At 35.4% G+C, this 20,603-nt stretch overlaps 1 protein-coding gene across 1 annotated transcript in view; it reads left to right on the forward strand.

Annotated features, from left to right (window-relative positions):
* Window positions 1-1,716: 1,716 nt before the first annotated feature.
* RUNDC3B (RUN domain containing 3B) overlaps window positions 1,717-20,603 on the forward strand; it is a gene marked incomplete at its 5' end in the record, with an annotated part of 47,166 nt that continues 28,279 nt past the window's right edge. Inside the window, 6 exons of the mRNA XM_010281973.1 lie at window positions 1,717-1,772; window positions 1,922-2,037; window positions 10,265-10,398; window positions 13,475-13,560; window positions 17,109-17,198; window positions 20,303-20,383. Coding sequence (XP_010280275.1) covers window positions 1,717-1,772; window positions 1,922-2,037; window positions 10,265-10,398; window positions 13,475-13,560; window positions 17,109-17,198; window positions 20,303-20,383 — 563 coding nt within the window. The remainder of the gene's footprint in view (window positions 1,773-1,921; window positions 2,038-10,264; window positions 10,399-13,474; window positions 13,561-17,108; window positions 17,199-20,302; window positions 20,384-20,603) is intronic.

The raw sequence follows: 20,603 nt of genomic DNA on the forward strand, positions 1-20,603 counted from the left end.
AGAGCATTTGAAAATAGTACTGATGGTTTAAGGACTCTTATTCCTGCCCATGCCTATCATGTTGCTTCTGCAGCTATGCTGTAGAACTGTTTGTGTTGAGATGCTGTGAAGCATATTTGTTACGAATGTATCCATATTTAAGAGTCTGTCCACCTCTTCTACCCACAAATACAAAAAACCTAGATCAGTTCATAGAGAGTCCCATAAAAAGCAGAACTGGCACAGCTGAGGGAATAGTATGCTCAGGTATAGGGTCTGGCATGAGCTGGCAGAGGGAGAACTTCCTAAGCTGGTACTGTTGAAGTTTGAGTGTTGCAAAAACTGTTGTTTCAGGCTCTATTATGGCTCCATTAGTACAAATAAAGATTGTTGGAAAAAGCACAATAAATGCCTCAAAATAAATGTTACTTTTAAAGTCGAGAACACATGAAACTTGCTTGAAACTGAAAACTGAAGAACAAAGATGTCGTGGTTTAATCCCAGCCAGCTACTAAGCACCATGCAGCCACTCACTCACTCCCCTCTGGTGGGATGCGGGAGAGAACTGGAAGAGTCAAAGTGACAGAACTCGTGGGTTGAGATAAAGACAGTTTAATAGGGAAAGCAAAAGCCACACACACAAAGCAAAACAAAACAAAGAATTCATTCACCACGTCCCATTGGCAGCTCATGGTGTTCAGCCATCTCCAGGAAAGCAGGGCTCTGTCACGCATAACTGTTACAGGAAGACAAATGCCATCTCTCCAAATGTCCTCCCCGCTTCCTCCTTCTTCCCCCAGCTTTATATGCTTAGCATGATGTCATATGGTATGGAATATCCCTTTGGTCAGTTGGAGTCAGCTGTCCCAGCTGTGTCCCCTCCCAGCTTATTGTGCACCCCCAGCCTACTTGCTGGTGGGGTGGTGTGAGAAGCAGAAAAGGCATTGACTCTGTGTAAGCACTGCTCAGCAGTAACGAAAACATCCCTGTGTTATCAGCACTGTTTCCAGCACAAATCCAAAACATAGCCCCATACTAGCTACTATGTAGAAACTTAACTCTATCCTGGCCAAAACCAGGACAAAAGAGCAGAAAGGAAAATAAAAATAGATTATGATTAAAATCGAGAAGGCAAGAGAAAATTAAATTTTGTCATATTTCTTGAGGTTTAAACTATCTTCTTCTGAATAAAAATGAAATTCTGTAAGTGCAGGTGTAACTAAACACAGATAACTGTGTTTAGTTAATTGACTGGTTACATCTTGTCTGCTTCTTACAGTGGCTTGATTCAGCCTTTCCAATTTCGAATGTTAGATCATTTAAGTTGATAGCTTTTCTGGCATAATAATGAAGTAAGACAATGCTGAATAGGGATTACCCCCATTCACAGGGAAATCAGCCTCTCTAAGTTAATGTACAGAGTTAACAGTGCATAAAAATTCTTTGTTTCATCACGTTTGGATTATTCTTGCATTAGGATGAAATTACAGTGTTCTCATAATAGGATGAAGTTTATACTTCTGATTCTTGGGCATGGATTTGTGGAATAAAAGGAGCATTGAATGAAATGTCAAGGAAAAATCATGCTGTTTAGGATTGCAAAGAGAAATTGGTTTTTGATGCTTTCGAGTCCTTGTTTTCCTACAGCTTTGTTAAAATAATTGAGAGAAGATGAAAATAATTAGCTCGCTTCTACATCAGAAGTGTGGGGATTTTTGTTTTCTTTTTGTTTTTAAGGCTTTATGCCTAAGACTAACAACAATGATTGTATTTCTGGGCTATTTCTCAATGTGGTAAGTGTTTGTGTTGCTCTGACTGAAGTTGAAATCATCAGGGTGGTTTTCTGGTTCTTTGCTCATTTGGTTTATACAAACTGCTGTCCTGCTATAGAGGACCAATAGCTATCCATATAATTTATGATTGTGCTATACTTTTGCTCTAGGTTTTCAGTCAAGACACTGATTGACCGTTCCTGTTTTGAGACTATAGATGATACTTGCCCTGAATTTAATAATTTTGCAGCCATTCTGGAACAGATTCTAAGTCATCGACTGAAAGGTATGTTAGTTAACTTCCTTAATGGTGATGTGTTTGCTATGAGAATTTGTTTATATTAAACCAGTGTACATCGTAGAAACTCCTTGATACTGAATGAAAGTGTTGGCGTTGTGTCTGTCCCGTTGCTGTTGCCTTCCTGATGGATTGCATTACTGTGGAAAAGTTAAGGAAACAGTTTTTGTGAAACATGTTTCCAGTGTTCTTGTTGGAAGCCTTCTTGGCTGGTAAACAAACAAGTGGATGTTGCCATGGTGCTGAGCTCTGTCTGATTTTCTGCTTTATGATAAGGCTATGTCCTAAGAGTCTGAGTCTGAAAGACAGTTGTAGTGTTTTCTGCTTTAACAGAAGCTAAAGAGAGCATATCTGTGGTGCTGCTCCTTTTTCTTTCTCCCTTCCCTGCTTTTGTCTCCGCCTTTTCCAGACACTGTGTTTAGGTCCCTTCATTCCCATCCTCCCACCCCCCTAGTGAAGCTGGTTTTTGCTACTGAAATGTAATGGATCTGGATTAAATTGTTTTTGAGAAAAGTCAGTTGTTGATTTTCCTCTTGTTATCGGGAGTTGTTCTAATTCAAGAAAATGTGTGTTGGCACTTTCTGATTGTTCTAGAGGAAGCTGCTTTGCTAAAAGAACAGTGTGCCTTAGCAGTAACAGTGTCTGGAAAAGGACTTTGGAAGCTTCTCCTCATTTCTCAGTTCTGTGTACAGTTTCTGAAATTATTTGAGGGACATCATAATCACCTAAATATAGATGTGTAATATGACAATCTACTCCTTTTCATACTTTTGCTTTTTAATATTCATAACTAAGCTTTGTGAACAACATTGTGTGTAGGCTGACATTTGAGTAGCACCATTACTACCTGCTGTCATTCTGTCAGAGAAGGAAAAAAAAATCACACTGTGGGTTAGGAACATAGTGTTTGTCACATTGTGACAAAGACTATTGTAGTGATTATGGGTACTTAGCAACTTGACACTGCAGGGAAATTGCTCTGTTTTCTCCTTCTCCCCCAGCTTCGTTGATGTTTGAGCAAAAAATCATTATGAATTTTGTTATTTTTTTCCCCAACATTCTTTTTCTTCACAGTCTATTATTCAGGACAGGCAGTACAGAGAAGCAGCCTTGACAGGTTGGCAAATGAGTTACAGGCAAATGGAATTTGCAAGTAAAAAATTATTTCAAATAAGAAATAGAGAAAATAAAAAAGTTAAATTATTGTTTCAGTCTTTCCCTTGTAATTACCAGTATGATTTTTCTAAGTTTGCAGAGTTAACTAAAAATATGGAAAAAGGCAGCAACTTGTGCATCGTATTGCAAACGGGGAATATTTTGGTAGATCCCTAGATCACTGCGACTAATTACTTTATTCTCTAAAAACTTGAAAGTGAAATTGACATGATAAATGTACCATGAAAATTCAAATTTTAAGATGATATATGTTATACAACACAGGACTTGAAAGAAATTGCATTTTATTGATGGAAATGACCAATATGTTCTGACAGGAAGTATGCATTCAGTAGGAGCACACAAAAAGCAGACAGATGATTGCAGTGGGTTGTATAAAATGTTTTAAAGTAGGAGGAACATACATGATATGTTTGTCTAGGATAAGATAAATGGCTTCATTGTATCAAAGTTGTTAGGATCATCCCACAGCATTGTAGTTAAAAGGATGATCCAGTTTGAAAGTTTGAGTATATAGACTTTTACTTTCTTAAGGCCATAGCAAATAATTCTTAATTTTTAACTTCCTTTGGAAGTACTAGGTGAGGAAGGAAGAATTAAAAAAAAAAAAGTATTTAATTTGCATTGTAAAGGACTAAGTTTACTTTGGTTAGAATATTTTTTCTGGCAACTGTCTTTTCTGACACTAAAAATAATATGTTTTTAAGGAGCAAAGCATAGTCTTGATGGAATATAGTGACTGTTGCTGCTTATTGGTTTCGTGTTCACATAGGATCCAGACAAAACAAAATGAGGAAGAAGGATAGGGGGAAAATTTTAAGGAGGAAAAATGTTCAACTACAGGGATTAGAATTTTATGCTTTTTTTGAAACCACTGCAATTAAGAATTCTGAAATAATAGTTTTCCAAGCCTCATCTTCCTGGCTGTTCTGCTAAAAATGCTAATTATAGCAATAGGAGCACCATTTTAAAATTTATTTTTGGTAGGTAATGGATCTGATGTTGCCAGCGCCAAATAGCAAAAGGGTCATTGAAGCAACATTCATAGTGCTTTGGGTGGTTTTGTTGGTTTGTTTTTTCTTTTTGGAGTCATTGAAGAATTTAATTTCGAAAGTACCTTAGAAAGTCATCCAGTCCGACCTCTTACTTAAAGCAGGGCTGTCTCAGATTGCTCACAGCATTTTCCAGGTGAGTGTTGAAAGTCTCCATGACATTTCTTAAACAAAAATCTCCATGACATTTCTTAAACTCAGTGCAGTTTGCTACAGAATTCCGCCCCCTCCCCCTGCCCCCTTTCTGTTTACCTTTCCCTGATATTGATCATGGTCTTCACCAGATCCTGTGGTGAGCCAGACCAGGACGTCAAGCAGGCAGAAAACTAATGACTTTCTTCATGGATGCACTTCTTTAACCCAGCTGATCATTTTCTTAAGAGTGGTTTAGATGTGGGTGTTTGCTTCGTAATAAAATGAGGTCAGCATAAATATATCGGTTCACACAGCAGAGATCTGTGAACACTGCTTGAATGCAGGTATCTGTTCATGTGATACAGAAAACTCAGCACATATGGCACCAAAATAGTTCCAAAAAAGGTAACATAATATGCCATGGCCAAAAAGCCACATCTGTACTACCTTACAGTTACATGTACAATGTGAGTAAGTAGCAGTGAGGAGTAGGCCACTGTTGTTAGAAAAAGCAGTCTGGCCTCACAGCCTATTTTTGAATCGCCCTAAGGAAGAGAGAGAGAGTTTGAGTTAGCTGTGTTAACTGTCTTTTCAGGGATTGCAAGCAGTTGACTGCCTTCTGCTCTAGAAAATGGAGAGATACTTATCCCTGTACTGTGTAATACTGTATCTGTAGTATAGCTGGTACTCCCTAGAAGTGCTGGATTTATTGTGAATGCAGAGCAGACCAAATATCGTAATGGGGAGGATATAAAGCATGTGTTCTTCCTGTCATTAAAATAAGCTGTGTGGCATGCCTGCTGGCAAGATATGATACTATTGGACAGGACAATTGAAGATCTTGAAAATGTAGGCAAGGAAGAGTAACAGAATGAAGATGGGTGATTAATTACTCTTATTCCATTTCAGGAATAAGAATTTGCTTGGTTTTATAATACAACAGAGAGTAAGTGGTATTCTGAGTGGATACAGAGAGAATGTATTTGAAGGTCTCTGGACCAAATAAGACTATAGTCCTGAAAGGGATTTTACAAATTTCTATACAAATGTATCTGTGTTTGATAATCTTTAAAGCAAGCTGGGTAATTTCAGGAGCCATTTTTTCCCCCAGATAGTTGTTTGGAATTTGTTCCTTTCTTAACCGTTCTGTACTGTGGAGATTAAACTGTATCTCGTAGTTCTCGTGGTGGTTTCTTGTTTTTGCTGCTGGCCACAGATCTTTCAGGTATATTTCCTGTAAGTGTCCTTTTTATCAGATCAGCTAAGTAAATATAGTTAGTGCAGAACAGGTAGGGTCATCAAAAAAATATTTGGCAACAGTACTTGATCACAGGTATATCCTAACTCATTTAATACCTGAAGTCAGTTCCAAGTGATGTAAGTCAATTCAAAGGGATGTATATATGGTCTTTACTATATCACAGTGTTGTATGGTTTTCTGCCTTTTTCCGTCACTTTAAATTAGTTTTAACTGAGTTAGTACTGAAGAACATTAATAAGTATTTTATGGCCATCATCTCAAACATATTTCTGAAAACTATTGTCATGTGTATGTACTTACTGACTTACTATATTTTCATTGTAATATTCTTTACAACAAAATGTGTTTATATCCAAACTGCTAGCCAGTGTGCATGCTTAGAAATACTTTTGGTGTATAAATTCAGTGCTGTCACTGACAACGTATATAGTGTATCTTGCTTGGGACTTCTGTAATTTTTGCATATCGTGGTTACTGTTAGTGTACTTGTCATCTTATTTGCACTTACCTCCATAATGACAGAAAACACTATGCTGTACTGTGCTATTTGACCCTTCCACAGCTTTTTTTCCTGTATGTACATTCTGTTGTATGTATGTATGCCTTTTTTCCCATATGTACATTTAGAAAGTATTACAAACACACCAAAACCTTCTGCTACAGTTGCCCATGGAAGCTGCTTGTCTCTATCTGATCTATGTTATTCCTAATTAAATTTTAGTGACTGTGAAGTTCATTTGCTTGCTTTTCTTTTTTCTTTTAGAAAACTTACTATGAGTATTAAGCTTCTATGGTTATCAGTGCTGCTTCAATGGAAAGATAAATATAATAATCCTCTTTCTTTCCTCATTCTATAAAATGTTCTGGTTTCATGCATCATCAATAATCTGGTGGTAGTAATGGTAAATGGCTGTACTAGTGATGTCACTGGTAAATATTCAGTATTTGCACTTCTTCATAGTAAGGTAAATTATTAATAATTTCTGAAGCAGTGGAAGACTTTTGTATCTGCAGTGCACAATTTATCCTCTCCCATATGGTTTTTATATTACTTATTTATTTTTAGGAGGAAGAAAAAAGCACTTATGACTACCTGTTATTTCATTGAGTATCTTTCTTTTTAAGCAATGAATATAGATATAATTTATATTAATCAAAATTCCTTGAATTCTAATAATTCAAGCATAAACAGTGGTTAGAAAGGGAAAGGATATGAATTATGTCTGCAGAAGGCAATTTGCACTTGCAGGTCTAGGTCACAGGGGAGGAAGCAGGGTTTTGTGAGTAAAGTGCAGGTCGTAATGCTGCTTATCCTGAGAGAGACAAATCTGCTGGATAAAATAGTTAAGGTAATGGAGATATAAAGGGGGTGAAAAGGTAGGTTAAGGAAATAAGAGCTTAGGCACTACTATAGTGAAAAAGACAACGTCTAAGCGTATAGCTGCTGTGACCCTTTATTTGGTGCAGTAATGCTATTAGCAGAATAGCTTTTCTTACTACACATGTAGTGACCTTATTACTGGTTTTGGCTAAAAAGAAATAGCATGGCTCTTGTGTAATTTGTGGTTTAGTTCATTCTTCTGTATAGAGAAAAAACTTAAATGAATTTATAATTGTCTTGGAGGACTGGGTTTATGAACTACTGTAAATTTTTAATTTTTAATGACCCATTCTGTAGGCCCAAAATAAAAGAGTAGGTATCACAGAAATTCCTCAAAGGAATAGCATGCTAGTGTATTACCAACAAGTTGTATTAAAAGTTATTTTTTGCGGGATAGAAAAATTTGCTGCAAACTAAATAATACAGGGAAGTCTGAAGAAAACCTGCCTGTACCTTTGAGCATCCTAGTCATTACTACTTTACAACTGCGAAACTTTGAAGATACGAAATTAGACTGTGAGTAGGAATCAAAGTGTTTAATGTGTTACTTGTGAAGACTTTCTTGGGCATGAAAAAAATCTGCAACAACTAGTGTTGTGGATATTTGTATCTAGTTGTCAGACTGAAGCAGAAATGGATTGATAAAAGTAAGTGTGTAGCAGTATTGAAAAATGTGGTGAAATAAAAAATTTTCACAATATTGTTTGTTTGCTTTGCAGTTCTATAAACAGGACTTGAATTGATTTGAACAATGTTTAGTATTAAACATGCAGCTTCCATGCTTACCTAACAGTTTTGTTTGGCTGACAAAAACAGTAACATCATTCCTGTTGAAATAGCTGTCAGCTTCTGTGTCTTCTGATGACATACAGACTTTATGGCAAAGACCACATATTCTTTGTCCTTTGGACCTCCCAGGAAAATTACTCTTTCTTTAAGAAGTACTTTGACAGAATATAGATTATATACTAAAATTAGCTTTCAAGTTATTAGGACCCTTTAGTAAAAGACCCAACGCCTTCAGTCTTTCCTCATGGGACAGGCTCTCCAGCCCTTTGAACATCTTTGTGGCCCTCCTTTGGACCCTCTCCAGTCTCTCCATGTCTTTCTTGAATTGTGGGGACCAGAACTGGACACAGTACTCCAAGTGCAGCCTGACAAACGCTGTAGTGAGAGCTATTTCATTCCTCATTCTTGAGAGTTCTCATTGCTGTGTACATTGAGTGAATAGAGGGCCAAATAGAACTTCATACACTGAAAGCTTTTAAAATTGTAGGGAGTATACAGCTTAATACCTTATTTAGTAGTTCTTAAAATACATTCTGACTGTTCTCGGACAGTCTTTTCCAACGTTTTTCTGTGTATAGAATGATTAAGGAAGTTTTTCTTCAGATGGTGTTAATTACTGGAGTGTAGGCAAGATTTAAATTTATAGGGAGAAAATAGTGAAATATAGAAGTCCTTGGTTCACAAAAGGTCCTGAGCCGTCTGTGAGTTTCAAGTGCAGACAATTAGCTGGCACTGGAATTGGTGACACAAAGTCATCTTCACACTTAAATTGCATTTAATTTTGCAGGTATAATCCCTAGGGCAGAATTGTCTCTGATATGGTTAAGAATATGAAACATATCTGTAGCTTTTTGTGTCATTAAAATGCCATTGATTTTTTGTTGCTGGCTGCTACACTTGGCAGTTCAACAAAAACAGTAAGTTTGTAAGAGCACTTACCTCATGGAAATTCTTTCATTTTAGTCCTTAGAGCTGAGAAGATCTGAATCTACAGTAACTGAAGCACCTTGGGATTTTGCTTTTCCTTTGGCATATTGAGTAGTATATATCAAGTCTTCTTGCTTTCTTTTTTTTATAAGTCTTTTATCAAGCTTTGAATTCAGTAAATAAATCCATGTGACGAAGTAAGCAGATGGACCACAATGTCAAGTTACATGCACCCTCTAGGGAAAAAAAACACCACTTGAATTTCTTAAGATCATAGGGGACAGATCTTTAACACCACTCTTCCTATGCTTGCAGATAAGTCATGCTAGATAAAAATATCTTTGTCATTATATTTTGGCATTTTATTTTCAGTATGTATGATTTACAGCATTAGTCTAGTATGTTCTATCTTGAAATATGAGCTTTCTAACAGCAAAAGAATTAGAAGTCTTTCTGATAAATAAGTAAAGTTTCAGAAGTACAACTCAAGACTTGAAATAAAATAAAATTAACTTAACAATAAGATCTCATTTTATATGGAGAAAAGGTTTTGCATGTACGTAATGTCAGTCACCACAGGGCAATGTTCATCTTACTTTTTACATACCTGTTCACAGTTGTGTGCTGTCCAGTCTGAAAAATAGGGCTGAACTCTTGTGTCTGTGATGAAATTTATTTTGTGTGGAGCGGTTGCAAGTAGTATGTAATTTTGCTTTTCATTTTCTAACTGCAATACATTGCAAGGTGAAAAAAAAAAAAAAGGAGGATTTGGTTAAAGCTTCAGAAGAGATATAGACTTGCTCAACTCCTTTTGGTCAGCTTCCCAAGGAATGACCTGTGTGTACTCAAAATAAATTGTGACTGCAAAACTTTTTGATTGTGCATCAATTTCTCTTTCAATGAAAGCTCATTTTGAAAAATTCCAATCTGCTTCTAAAATAAAGATAACATTACCACAGCAAACAGTGGTCTATTTTTTATATATTCTATTTTTATATTATATATAAATATATATAAATAACATATAAATATTTTCTATATATTACATAGGTTTTTTTAAAAAGAACAAAACTCTCTTTACTTGACTGGATTAGTGAAACACATGGAACTACCTAAAACGAACAACGGAAATACTTCTTGCATCATGTTTTTAAGTCACAACTGTGTGTGCTCTGTTGTGGTTTAAGCATCCCATGAAGAACTCTTTGAGTATTATTATAGCATATGAATAAGGAAAAAACAACAAAATACACATATGTACACAAAAGCCCCAAACTTCTCTTTGTGCATTGGTTTCAAACCACGGTGAGCTGCATAATATAAGTGGGGTTTTTTTACACCTGTGAATGAATTTTCAGTAGGAATTTATGGACTTGCTAGCATAAAATCCTGTCAGTGCAGGCAACCTATAGGGGAGAATTTTAATTATGTTTATCTCCAATAAGCAGAGAGGGACGTTCATAAATATTTATATATCTTGTATTTTGATTTAAGGTCAGATCACCTGGTTCGGCTATGAAAGTCCTCGTAGCTTCTGGGACTACATTCGAGTAGCTTGCCGAAAAGTCTCTCACAATTGCATCTGCAGTATTGAGAACATGGAGAATGTCAGTTCTTCTAGAGCTAAGGTAGGGAAGAGAAAGGTCAAATTTTTATTACATTGTTCTCTGTAAAGTATAACTGACATTTCTGTACCCAGAACAAAAACATGTTACTAAGCTTGCCCCACAAAATTTTTCATTGTTTGAAATAGTTAATTTTTATATGTAACTAGTAAATATTTACTTTAAAAAATCCCACTTTTAAATCTGAATATGTTTCCTTTTAAATTTATGTTATTCGGTAGTATAAATCTCAGATTCTGTATTCAGTGAGCATGTTGTATTAGAAATTATTGCTTTCACATTTTCAAACTTACATAATTTTTTGAAAATGCCGTACATTGAGGGAAATTAAGTTCATGTGGGTATACTTAAAATTATTATCTTTAAATTGTAGAAAGGTGATTTTTTTTTCCCCCTAACCTAAGTCTTACTTTCTTTTGTATATAATTTATGCACTACTAGAAAAGGTGTGATCAGCTCTTGAGTTTGTTGCTATGATTGTGCAGGAAGCCTTTAATAGACCTATTTGCTAATAAAGATCCATCTTTTTAAAAGGTCTATATAAAATGGCATCACAATTTCTGACTATAGATACATTGGAAATGTTAAGGAAGTAACAACTTAATGTTTATATGCATATAAACTGAATAAGAGTAAGGTTTAAACTGACTTATCATTAAATCTTAATACTGTGAGAAAATATAGACCAACATCTTAAAAAAAATACTGTTGGACAGAGATTACAAGTTCCTTTTACTATATTGGAATGCTTTTCAACAGCTTGTATTTCTGTGTAAAGCAGCCTTGGTTGATAACTGAGAACCTTCTGACTTGAAAGTCTAAGTAGTATAGAAAGATGCACGAATTAATGTTCTTAATTCTTTTTATCCCTAAATGAACGAGAATCAGTTGTTTGAAGAAGTATCCAAACAGTGTTCCATGGCTATTTTAAAAATCCTGTAGTTCCAGATTTTTATTATACTCTGGATTATTCACAGTTGGTGGCATTAGTGAGGTGGAAACATTTAGCTTGTTATATACAAAAACTTTGTAGGTTTTTTCAGGGGCATGAATGTGGTTAATACAGTTTAAATTACAGGTATTTACACAACCACAGTTTTCTTCAATATAAGATGATGTTTAGATCAACCAGCACCATGAATCTAGTAGATCTTTGAGTAGCCATTCTGATGATCCGTAGTATTGCAGAACTTATTTGCTGTGTCTACTGTTGCTCCTTTCTTCTCTTGTATAGACTCAGTTTTAAATTTTATATAGTAAATGTATCTGTAATTCCTGTGAAAGTTTTGAAATACTTGGGATTCTATGGCAAAAAGCTATTGACTCATTTTCCTATCCAGAATATGACATTACTACTCCAGCAGCCAATGTACTGGAGTAGTAGACTGATAATTTAAGTCATGTAGCTTTTCTTCTTGCTAATATTGAGATCTGGAAATTCAGATATTTTGGAGAACTTATTTCCAAATACTTTCTGGAGAGTCATGTTCTAGAATCTGATGATTGTATTGCTTATATTTGAGTTTTATTTTAAACGTATTTTTCAATTCCAAGATTTTAATAGATATGAATCTTTACATTCAGTGAATAATAAGATGCAAAACTATTTTCTGAAATACTCTTATAAATAAATTAAAATTTTATTTTACTCTGTGGAAAACTCCATGCCAAATAGTAAACAAAGAAGCTAATTTGTGCAGTGAGTGTGGAGAGCAATGTTGAATTTCTAAAGGTGCATGTAGGAGTTTTATGGATGTCTGTATCTGAAAAGGTTGGAGGCATGTGAGGACACAAATACCAGTGGTATGCACCAGTTTTACAGGTGGTCCAAATGGGTGTCTGCCTCAGCCTGGAAGCTGTTAGTAAGGGTTTGCCAGTGCTAGTTAGCCCTGCTTTCGTGGAACTACATAGGCTTTAGACGCTAGCTAAGCAGCAGCATCGTCAGGGTTTGACTATTTCACTCATTATCTAAATAATTGCAATGTAAAGACAGCTATCCAGAAAAACATCTTTTTAATTTTAGTGCACTCTGTGTTAAAGTTTTTGCTGTGCTATTGGTGTTTGTGAAAGCAATTTTTTTTTGTTATTTAGCATCTGCCTATAGTATTATAAGGTTTGTTTGATCTAGGTCTACATAAATTAAAAGTAGGATTATAATCTACTACAGGTGGGTTTGGTAGAACTTCTGTAGTGATATTCAGGTAGATGTCACTAAACACCAAACATACTAAGCAGAAAGACATCTTACTACTCACATAATTATTTTTAAGTTTATATGGGTTACAAGAAATGTTCCTGGTGTTCTCAAACTGCCAACCATAACTATGGCAGCCATTTGAATTATCTTTTTCTTGTAAACTTCATTCTTGTGCACTAGACCTGTAAACATACTGCAACATATATTCCTAAAGGTTATTTTTGAAGCTATTGGTGTTGTTCATAGAACTGTTTGAATGAAGTTTTGCTTTTGGACTACAAGTTCTAGGCCTCTTAGATTTAATTTCATTCCTGTATATTATGTGCACCTTCTATAATGCTGTCCTTACTGAGGGGAAAAAATAATATATGCAAGTTGCATAATAAAAATATATCACTGAGTTACTTTTTTTTTTTTTTTGATCCCACAAATATTTGGATGAACACAGATAATTAGTTCTTACTTAAATCTTAAATCATGTTGAGATTACTTGAATCACGTTGAGGTTACTGCTGCTTTACAGTGGAACCTATTGGATGCTTCCAGTACCACTGTCTTTACAACGAGAAGCTTTCTGCCCTGATCTGCTACCACTTATGCATGTAAGATTTTCAAAAGGCTGGCATATATAATTAAAAGAAAATTTTTTTTTCTTTAAATTTTGGAGAACTTTATTTCACAATCAATTTTATTTGTAATGATGCATTTTTTATTTTCATTATTACTATAATGAAGTACATCTTAGCAACAATTTCTCTTTAGTGGTAATTTTGTTAATCAGTTCATTTTACCCAGATAAATCAACTGTATTCATTTTCAGATGTAAAATTAAGTGTTTCATGCTATAATACTTAAATATTTGACATCTGTTTCTTCTTGCAGGGTCGAGCCTGGATCAGAGTAGCACTTATGGAAAAGCATTTGTCTGAATACATTTCCACAGCTCTGAGAGACTTCAAAACAACCAGGTCTCTAAGACTTTTATTTTTGCAGTATTTTACCAAATGTTGCTTAAGTGAGGGACTTGGGTTTGGAAGTCAATGTTCCACTTGATTTGTATAGGAAAGGGTGTCACTAGTAAAAGAGCTGTAACCCAGTAAAAGATATCTGGAGTTGGTATCAAGTGATTGCATTTTAGCATGGGTAAAATTGCAAAACTGAAAACCCCTTTGTGATTTTTAAAATGTGGAAATAAGTCTGGAATTCTTGAAAGGTCAAAAGAGAAGAAAACCTCTCTACAGAAGGAACTAATTCTGAAATTGTAGTGTGATAAGGGTAGAAGATGTAATGTTCCTTTCAAAATGAGGTATGGTTGACAGAAAGCCCTAGAGACTCAGTAAAAAATAAGGAACTTATCTTGAGGAAGAAAGGAAGAGAATTCCAGGAAACTTTTGATAAATCCTTAATATAATATGAAAAACGTGTAACAGATTTTTGTTGTACCTTCTAATGATAAAAGCCGTTATGGACAAGAATATGCTTGGTGATAGAAAAGATACTCTGGCAGTTTTAGACTGGTTCTAGATAATGTGATTATTATATGATGCTTTGTCATGTACCAAGTGTGTCTTGTAGATTTATAATTAAGTCATCTAACTATGAGTGAGTCTGTAATGTGTTGTGGTACCTTATGTTGAACTCTAAAAGTTTTAGACATACTGGGTGGACTATTTAAACAGTAAGAATTTTGTCTGTAAGGACTTGTGTTCATTTAGAATATTATTTCTGTTTGTAATACTATTTGTCCACAGATGTCCATATATTTTCCCAATGTTAAGGTGACTTGAAACACAACTAGGTAAATGTCCCATTTTATGGAAGTTTCCAGACCTGTCATCTTTATTTTACTCAGATTTGCTTGCATTTACAGTAGACAAGAAGCTCATAAAACAGAGATTTCTGGAAAAGATTTACTCATGTTGCCTCAAACTGAAAAGTCACTTGGGTTTTTGAGGGGGAGATGAGGAGGAAGAGGAGGCTCACAAACTATGTAGTTAAGTAGTACATTCTTTGTCCCTGTTTGGTAGTGCGGTTTGTTTGCTAGTGGATAACAGTGGTATTATTTTATTAGCAGTTTTAAATTAATTTATTTGAACATGTTAATGTTTCATATATTTGAATGTTCTTTCAGTGGTATAGCTTTTGGAAACAATCTCTCTTACATTCCAAAAATAGCAAGTGCAAAGTTTGTTTTGAAGTAATATTTTAAATACATCTAATGGAAATAAAAGTTACAGTTTCAGATCTTGGTAGTGTGGATTTCAAATCCACTACCAATAATAGACATACTCTCTTTTCCCATGTGGGATTTTGGATACTTAATAAGTGGCCTGATTTTTTAGTGATGCTTTCCACCATTTATTTAGCATTTTAAGTTATGCATTGTGCTATATCTATATTTAATAATTATTTATATAAACTACAAATATCACGTTACACAGGTGTGTATGTAGAATATGGGATTCATCTATCATACGGCTAGCTCTTCTTAAACCTTACTGTTGTGTTTAGGTGCCTGATCTTAAGACTAGTCTTTTAATGAAGCCACATATGCGGGACGTGCATATTACACTTGGAAGGGGGTTATATTAAGCATGGGCACACAATTATTTTTCTAACAAATTGGTCAGCACAGACTCTTAACTTAAAGTAGACTGTTATGCTGTGAGATCACTGAGAGAAGATTTGTGAGTTTTCGGAGGGGACTGTTTTTGTTTTGGCTGGATTATTGTAGCTGGTTTAAGAAACATTGCCACTGTCAGGCTAATATCTGCATCTCACCATTACAAGTACACCCTGTCTTTTTTGTGTGATTACTTCCTAGGCACCATTTGACAAGATAAACTGAACACAGTACAGATTGGTACCTGGCAGTATTTTTACAAATGCTCGTGAAATAGTTTGTAATCAGCTTGTACTGGGAGCACTGTTGTTAGTTCACAAATAAGAGTAACTGTACTGAATCAGACTGTAAAGTCCATCTAGCTCAGTATTCTGCCTCAACCAGTGGCCAGTTTAGCCTCCCGGTGTACTTCCTGAATTTAAGAGGGTAAAGAGCTGAGTCTGTACATCATAGCCTCAGTGTCAGTACTATAATCTCTGTCCTCCCACAAGAAGTCTTCCAGATTTCTTGCTTCCACTGATAACATCCAAGGTCTTGGACAACTGGTTTCCTAAGAGCAAATGGATATCTGTTGAGAAACTGCAGAAGTGGGACTTCTGATGGTGTGCATTATAACAGTTCAATCTTTGGAGCTGTGCCCCAAAAGTGTCTTTTCTGGATGTTCACCAAGCAGCCAACTCAAGCTCTCACTGAGCCATCCCAATGCTTTCATGCAGTTCTTGAAACAGATGGAGTTTTTGGTAGGGCAGCGTTGCTGGTATTTGTCTGAAAGATAGGTTGCATTCAATAACCTGGCACCTTCTTGCAACTGTACATTGCTAGAATGTATAGGTGGACTGTGTGTCTTGGTTTCTGGTAAGTGACCTTTCAACCTTGCCTTTGGTACTGAACAGCTCTTGGTTTCCCTCTTTCTACGTGTAACGCACGGGTGAATTCTAGTGAACTTTCTGCATCTGCTGCTGCCAAGACTCCTTTAACGCAGAAATTAAAGTTGTGTGCTACTTTACTAAACAGACCAAATGCCTTTTTCACAAGGCCATGCAACGGTGGGTCCTATTTACCTGCCCTGTGCATGGAACATTTCTGTCTAGAAGTAGCTTCTGTGATAGCTGGGAGGAGAAAATTAGAATAAATGGGAGAGAATGGGGAGGTGGTGAGGGAATACAGATTTTTAAATTGTTGCTTTATTGGTCACTGTTCTCAAGCAGTCCTCACAAGTCTGCATATACCAGGGTATGAGAAGTGTATTCTGAGATCAAGGCATAGAGTTTTAAAACTTTGGCCAATAGGTATTTTACAATAAGAAATGGTGTTAAGAAAACACTTGTTCTTTCAATAATTAAAATTTTAAATCTCAAAATAACTGGATGCAGCATGCAACTTCCCATCATGCAGTATTTTAAGAAGAAGTATGCTACCTGGAAAATAGCTGACATGTGAAAATATTTTTTTTAAATAATCAACTCCTAAGAATGAAAAGTGAATGCTGAATTTTTAAAGAGCCTGCAAGTACAATTGTGAGAGAGATTTTTTTTTTTCATATGATGGAATAATTATTTTTTTTATGTACATGACACAAATTCTTCCTTTCAGCAGTAAAGATATCTTCATAATTTTATTTGCATTTTGTCCATCCTATTCTACTATTTCTTAGGGCTAATATTGTAAATTATTTTTGCTTCTGTCTAAATTTTTATGTGCTCTAAGATTGTGGTGGTTTGTGCTGTGCAGTCTATTGGTTTGCTTTATTTGAAACGAAATATGAATGCCTCCAGGGTTTACATGAATTGTTTTTATTTAAACTGGATTTCTTCAGTTTTCTGTTAACTATGAACAATATTATTATTTGAAAAAAAAATGGTATTAACTGAACTAATTTCTTTCTTATTGAAGGAGATTTTATGAGGATGGAGCAATTGTTCTTGGTGAAGAAGCAAATATGCTTGCTGGTATGCTGTTGGGACTCAATGCAATTGATTTCAGGTATTATATTTGCATGCTTTATAACAAATTGCTTAGGGAAATTACTTCTAAATTGATGCATTAGGGAGAACATTGTTAGATTCCCTTAATAGTTTGAGAGACAAAACTTAGGTGAGGGGGAAAGAGCAAGCAAGAGAGAGATCTTGAATGGCTCTTCTAGATAAGAACAAAGTTATGCCATAGTTTATATAGCTGCATGATTACATGGTCTTTCTTTCAGGTATCAAAATCCTGAAAGCAATCAGAAGTATAATTGCAGAAGATATATCAGACTTATTAAGTGAAGCTTACAGACAATTGAATCTTTTAAAGTTATTTTTAAACTGAAAGGAAAACTGTGATTAAGTACATGGTTATGCTTTGGTACTCAGTGACAGCACTGTAACTGCATATGCGGAAGGTGTAGCTATCTTTAACTTTAGCGCTTCTAGATTTTAAAAGCTTAACCTACAAATGACAGTTTAATATTAATTTCTGTTGTAATTAACTTCAGCCAAACTCCAAAGTAATCTCAGATTACATGAATTTGCCTTTGCAATCTCTAGCTAGACTTTTGTGTGCTTTGTTATACAACTAATTCTGTGTTTTGGGGTAATGAGGGTGCAATCATGCCCTAGATAATATAAAAAACATCTTGGGGGGTGGGGGTGTGTGTGTGTATATATATGTATATAAACAAACAAAAAAACCCCACAAAAACGTCAGCAAGGTATAAAGACTAGAGTACCTATGAAAAGATCACACCTGGTTGGTGCAAGGCCTTCTTGATATGCTTAGTTGGGGCCACTTTGCCTGTTACAGAGCCACTGGGGAAGGGTTTAGTAATACAGCATAGGGAAAAGGAGAGTGATAATGCTTTTCTCCAGTCTCCTGGCAGTACACTGTTAATATTTACCCTTCAGCAGCAGTAATGCTTGTCAAAAACCAGTTCAGGAGATAAACTGACAGAAAACAGCACACAGTCCCACTGGATGCAGTGATTCACTGTTGCCGAAGGTCCTTTGGAGGTTTATTCCTGCTTATGTACCCTTATATTTGTTTTGAGGCTTGTTGGACTCTTCCGTGAGCCAGCTTAACTTGTTAAAGAGTTAAAAAAACATGCCTAGTAAGAAGATAAGATAGTTCTTCTGTTGTTAGGTAGTTTGGTTCATGGAAGCATCCTATTAAAGGCAAAGATGATGGGACCATAAAGCTTAGAGAAGAGAAGAAATAGAAACGATAATGTCTTCCCTTTCTGGTGGCAGTGAGCATTTAGTTCAGCTGCCTCTGGAACTGCAGCTAGACTCTAAAGGGGCAAAAACCTAAAAATTCAGCTCTTGATGGCTGAACTAGCTCATCATGGAGTCCGATAAGTGCCAGTACTACTGTAAGGAGGGGAAAGGGAATGTCTGGTTGGGGGTTTATTAAAAACAAAAACAAAACCAAAAAAACAGGGAGGAAGAGATTGAAAATGCAGGATAGCTTCTTTTGCCAGCATTTAGTCATTAGATTGGCCTAACTACTTCCTCAACATATGTTCTGGGGGAACAGAAATGTGCTGCAGGATGATAAGAGAGCTAGCCTTGTGTACAGCAAAATCAAATCGTACCAGATTTTGTTAGTTTAAGCTTTACACTATATAAAATTAAACGGCTTCTGTATTAGCACTATATTTGGAAGGACTATAGCTATACAGGAATAAGAAGCATAGCAAGAGTAGGTCTGCAGTATGTAATCCTCCCATAAATAATCATCAGTTGATTGTGTTTGTCTTGCATAAGCTTCAGTGGTACATACTACCGGTATGAGAGTAGTTTGTACTACCGGTTGTTCTTCCTTTGTCCTCTGATTTCTAATGTAAGCATATTTAAAGGTATCTGTTAATGTATTCAGAGTAATGACTGATTCTCATTGGAAACATTTAAATTTTTGTGAATGGCAGCCTTTAAGAGCCTAGAAATTTTCTAGGCGAAATTTTCTTTCTACAGGAGCATTTTTATTGTGCCACATATAATTCATAGTATTGTGGTTTGAATGACTGAGAAGCTGTAGCCATTCTTTGCATGTTATATTTCAGATATCTTTTTTCAATTCAGAGTCTGTTATAAATGTTGACTGGCTTATCTATGTAGAACTGTAAAAACTTTGGAGTGGAGGTGAGGGAACCCAGGTGAGAACAGAATCTAATTTTTTTTTCCTTTCTCACAGCAGTGCGGAATTATGTATCCACTTCAAATAATTGTGGTTTTGCAATGGTATTTTTTGTTGTTTTCTTTGCTTTGCTCTTCTTAGGGAGGAAAAAAACCTTTCAGATGTACTTCTCAAATACGACCTAAGTGACTGCATTGTCAAAATGTCACTTCGCGATGATGTTGACAAAAGCTGTATCTTACTAGAATCTGTTTTTTGATGACAGAGATAAGGAGGAGTGAGTAAAGTGAACCTTGTGGAAGCATAATTAATTTTGTCCCTTCTGTGGTAATTAAACATGATTCAGATACAATCTTTCATATCCAGTACAAAAAGAATACAATGTACATGAGAGCTTTGTAAAGCTACAGCCGTTTAAGAATGTTTTCTGAAAGTTAGTTTCATTAGTATTCCTCATCTTCCTGCAGCCCAACACAAGGAAGTATTTGCAAGCAGAAAGAGTGAAATATTTTTGAGAACTAACATTTGACTATAGTAGGATAGTTACATAAGCATTCTGCAAACACTTTAAATGAGCTTAAATACTGAAGATTCCAAGCTCATCCATAGCTCTTCTGTTTCTCTTGGTTCAGCTAACTTTCCTTTTCCTGTTATTCCCTTGCAATCCATCTGTATTTTTAGAATAAAAGTGAATATTTAAAAATTAGGGTTTATACCACTGCCTGATCTATTCCTTGATTATGTGGAATTTCTGTTTGTTGGGGTTTTCATTATCCTACAGTATGCTCAATGACTCTCATTTAATATTAAAACATTCTAGCTTGGCTGAGAAGGATTTCAGTGTTAAATGTTCTAGGCCCTTCTTATTACCAAAATATTAACAAGAATCAAATTTCACATTGGTAACATTCAACTGTCACTGTCCTTTAATTTTTTTGTTATAATCTTATAATTTTTGTTGTTTGTTTTATCAGTTTTTGTCTGAAGGGTGAGGGATTGGATGGCAGCTTTCCAGCCGTCATAGATTATACACCGTACTTGAAGTTCACCCAAAGGTACTTTTTATCTTTACACTGCTTTTTAAATTTTATTTCATTGGAAAAACTTTACTTTATACTGGGCCTCTTACTTTTCATTTCACATTCAAAATTTTATCCATCTCTCCATACAAACGTATATACTCACCTACTTTGCTTTTCCTGGTGGAATTATTACATGACTCATCAGCATGAGTCATGCTAACTTTGTTTACTTGTATTAGAATCACAGTTCAGC

This window comes from Phaethon lepturus, unplaced genomic scaffold (genome assembly GCF_000687285.1).
Source record: "Phaethon lepturus isolate BGI_N335 unplaced genomic scaffold, ASM68728v1 scaffold15692, whole genome shotgun sequence".
NCBI classification, from domain to species: Eukaryota; Metazoa; Chordata; class Aves; order Phaethontiformes; family Phaethontidae; genus Phaethon; species Phaethon lepturus.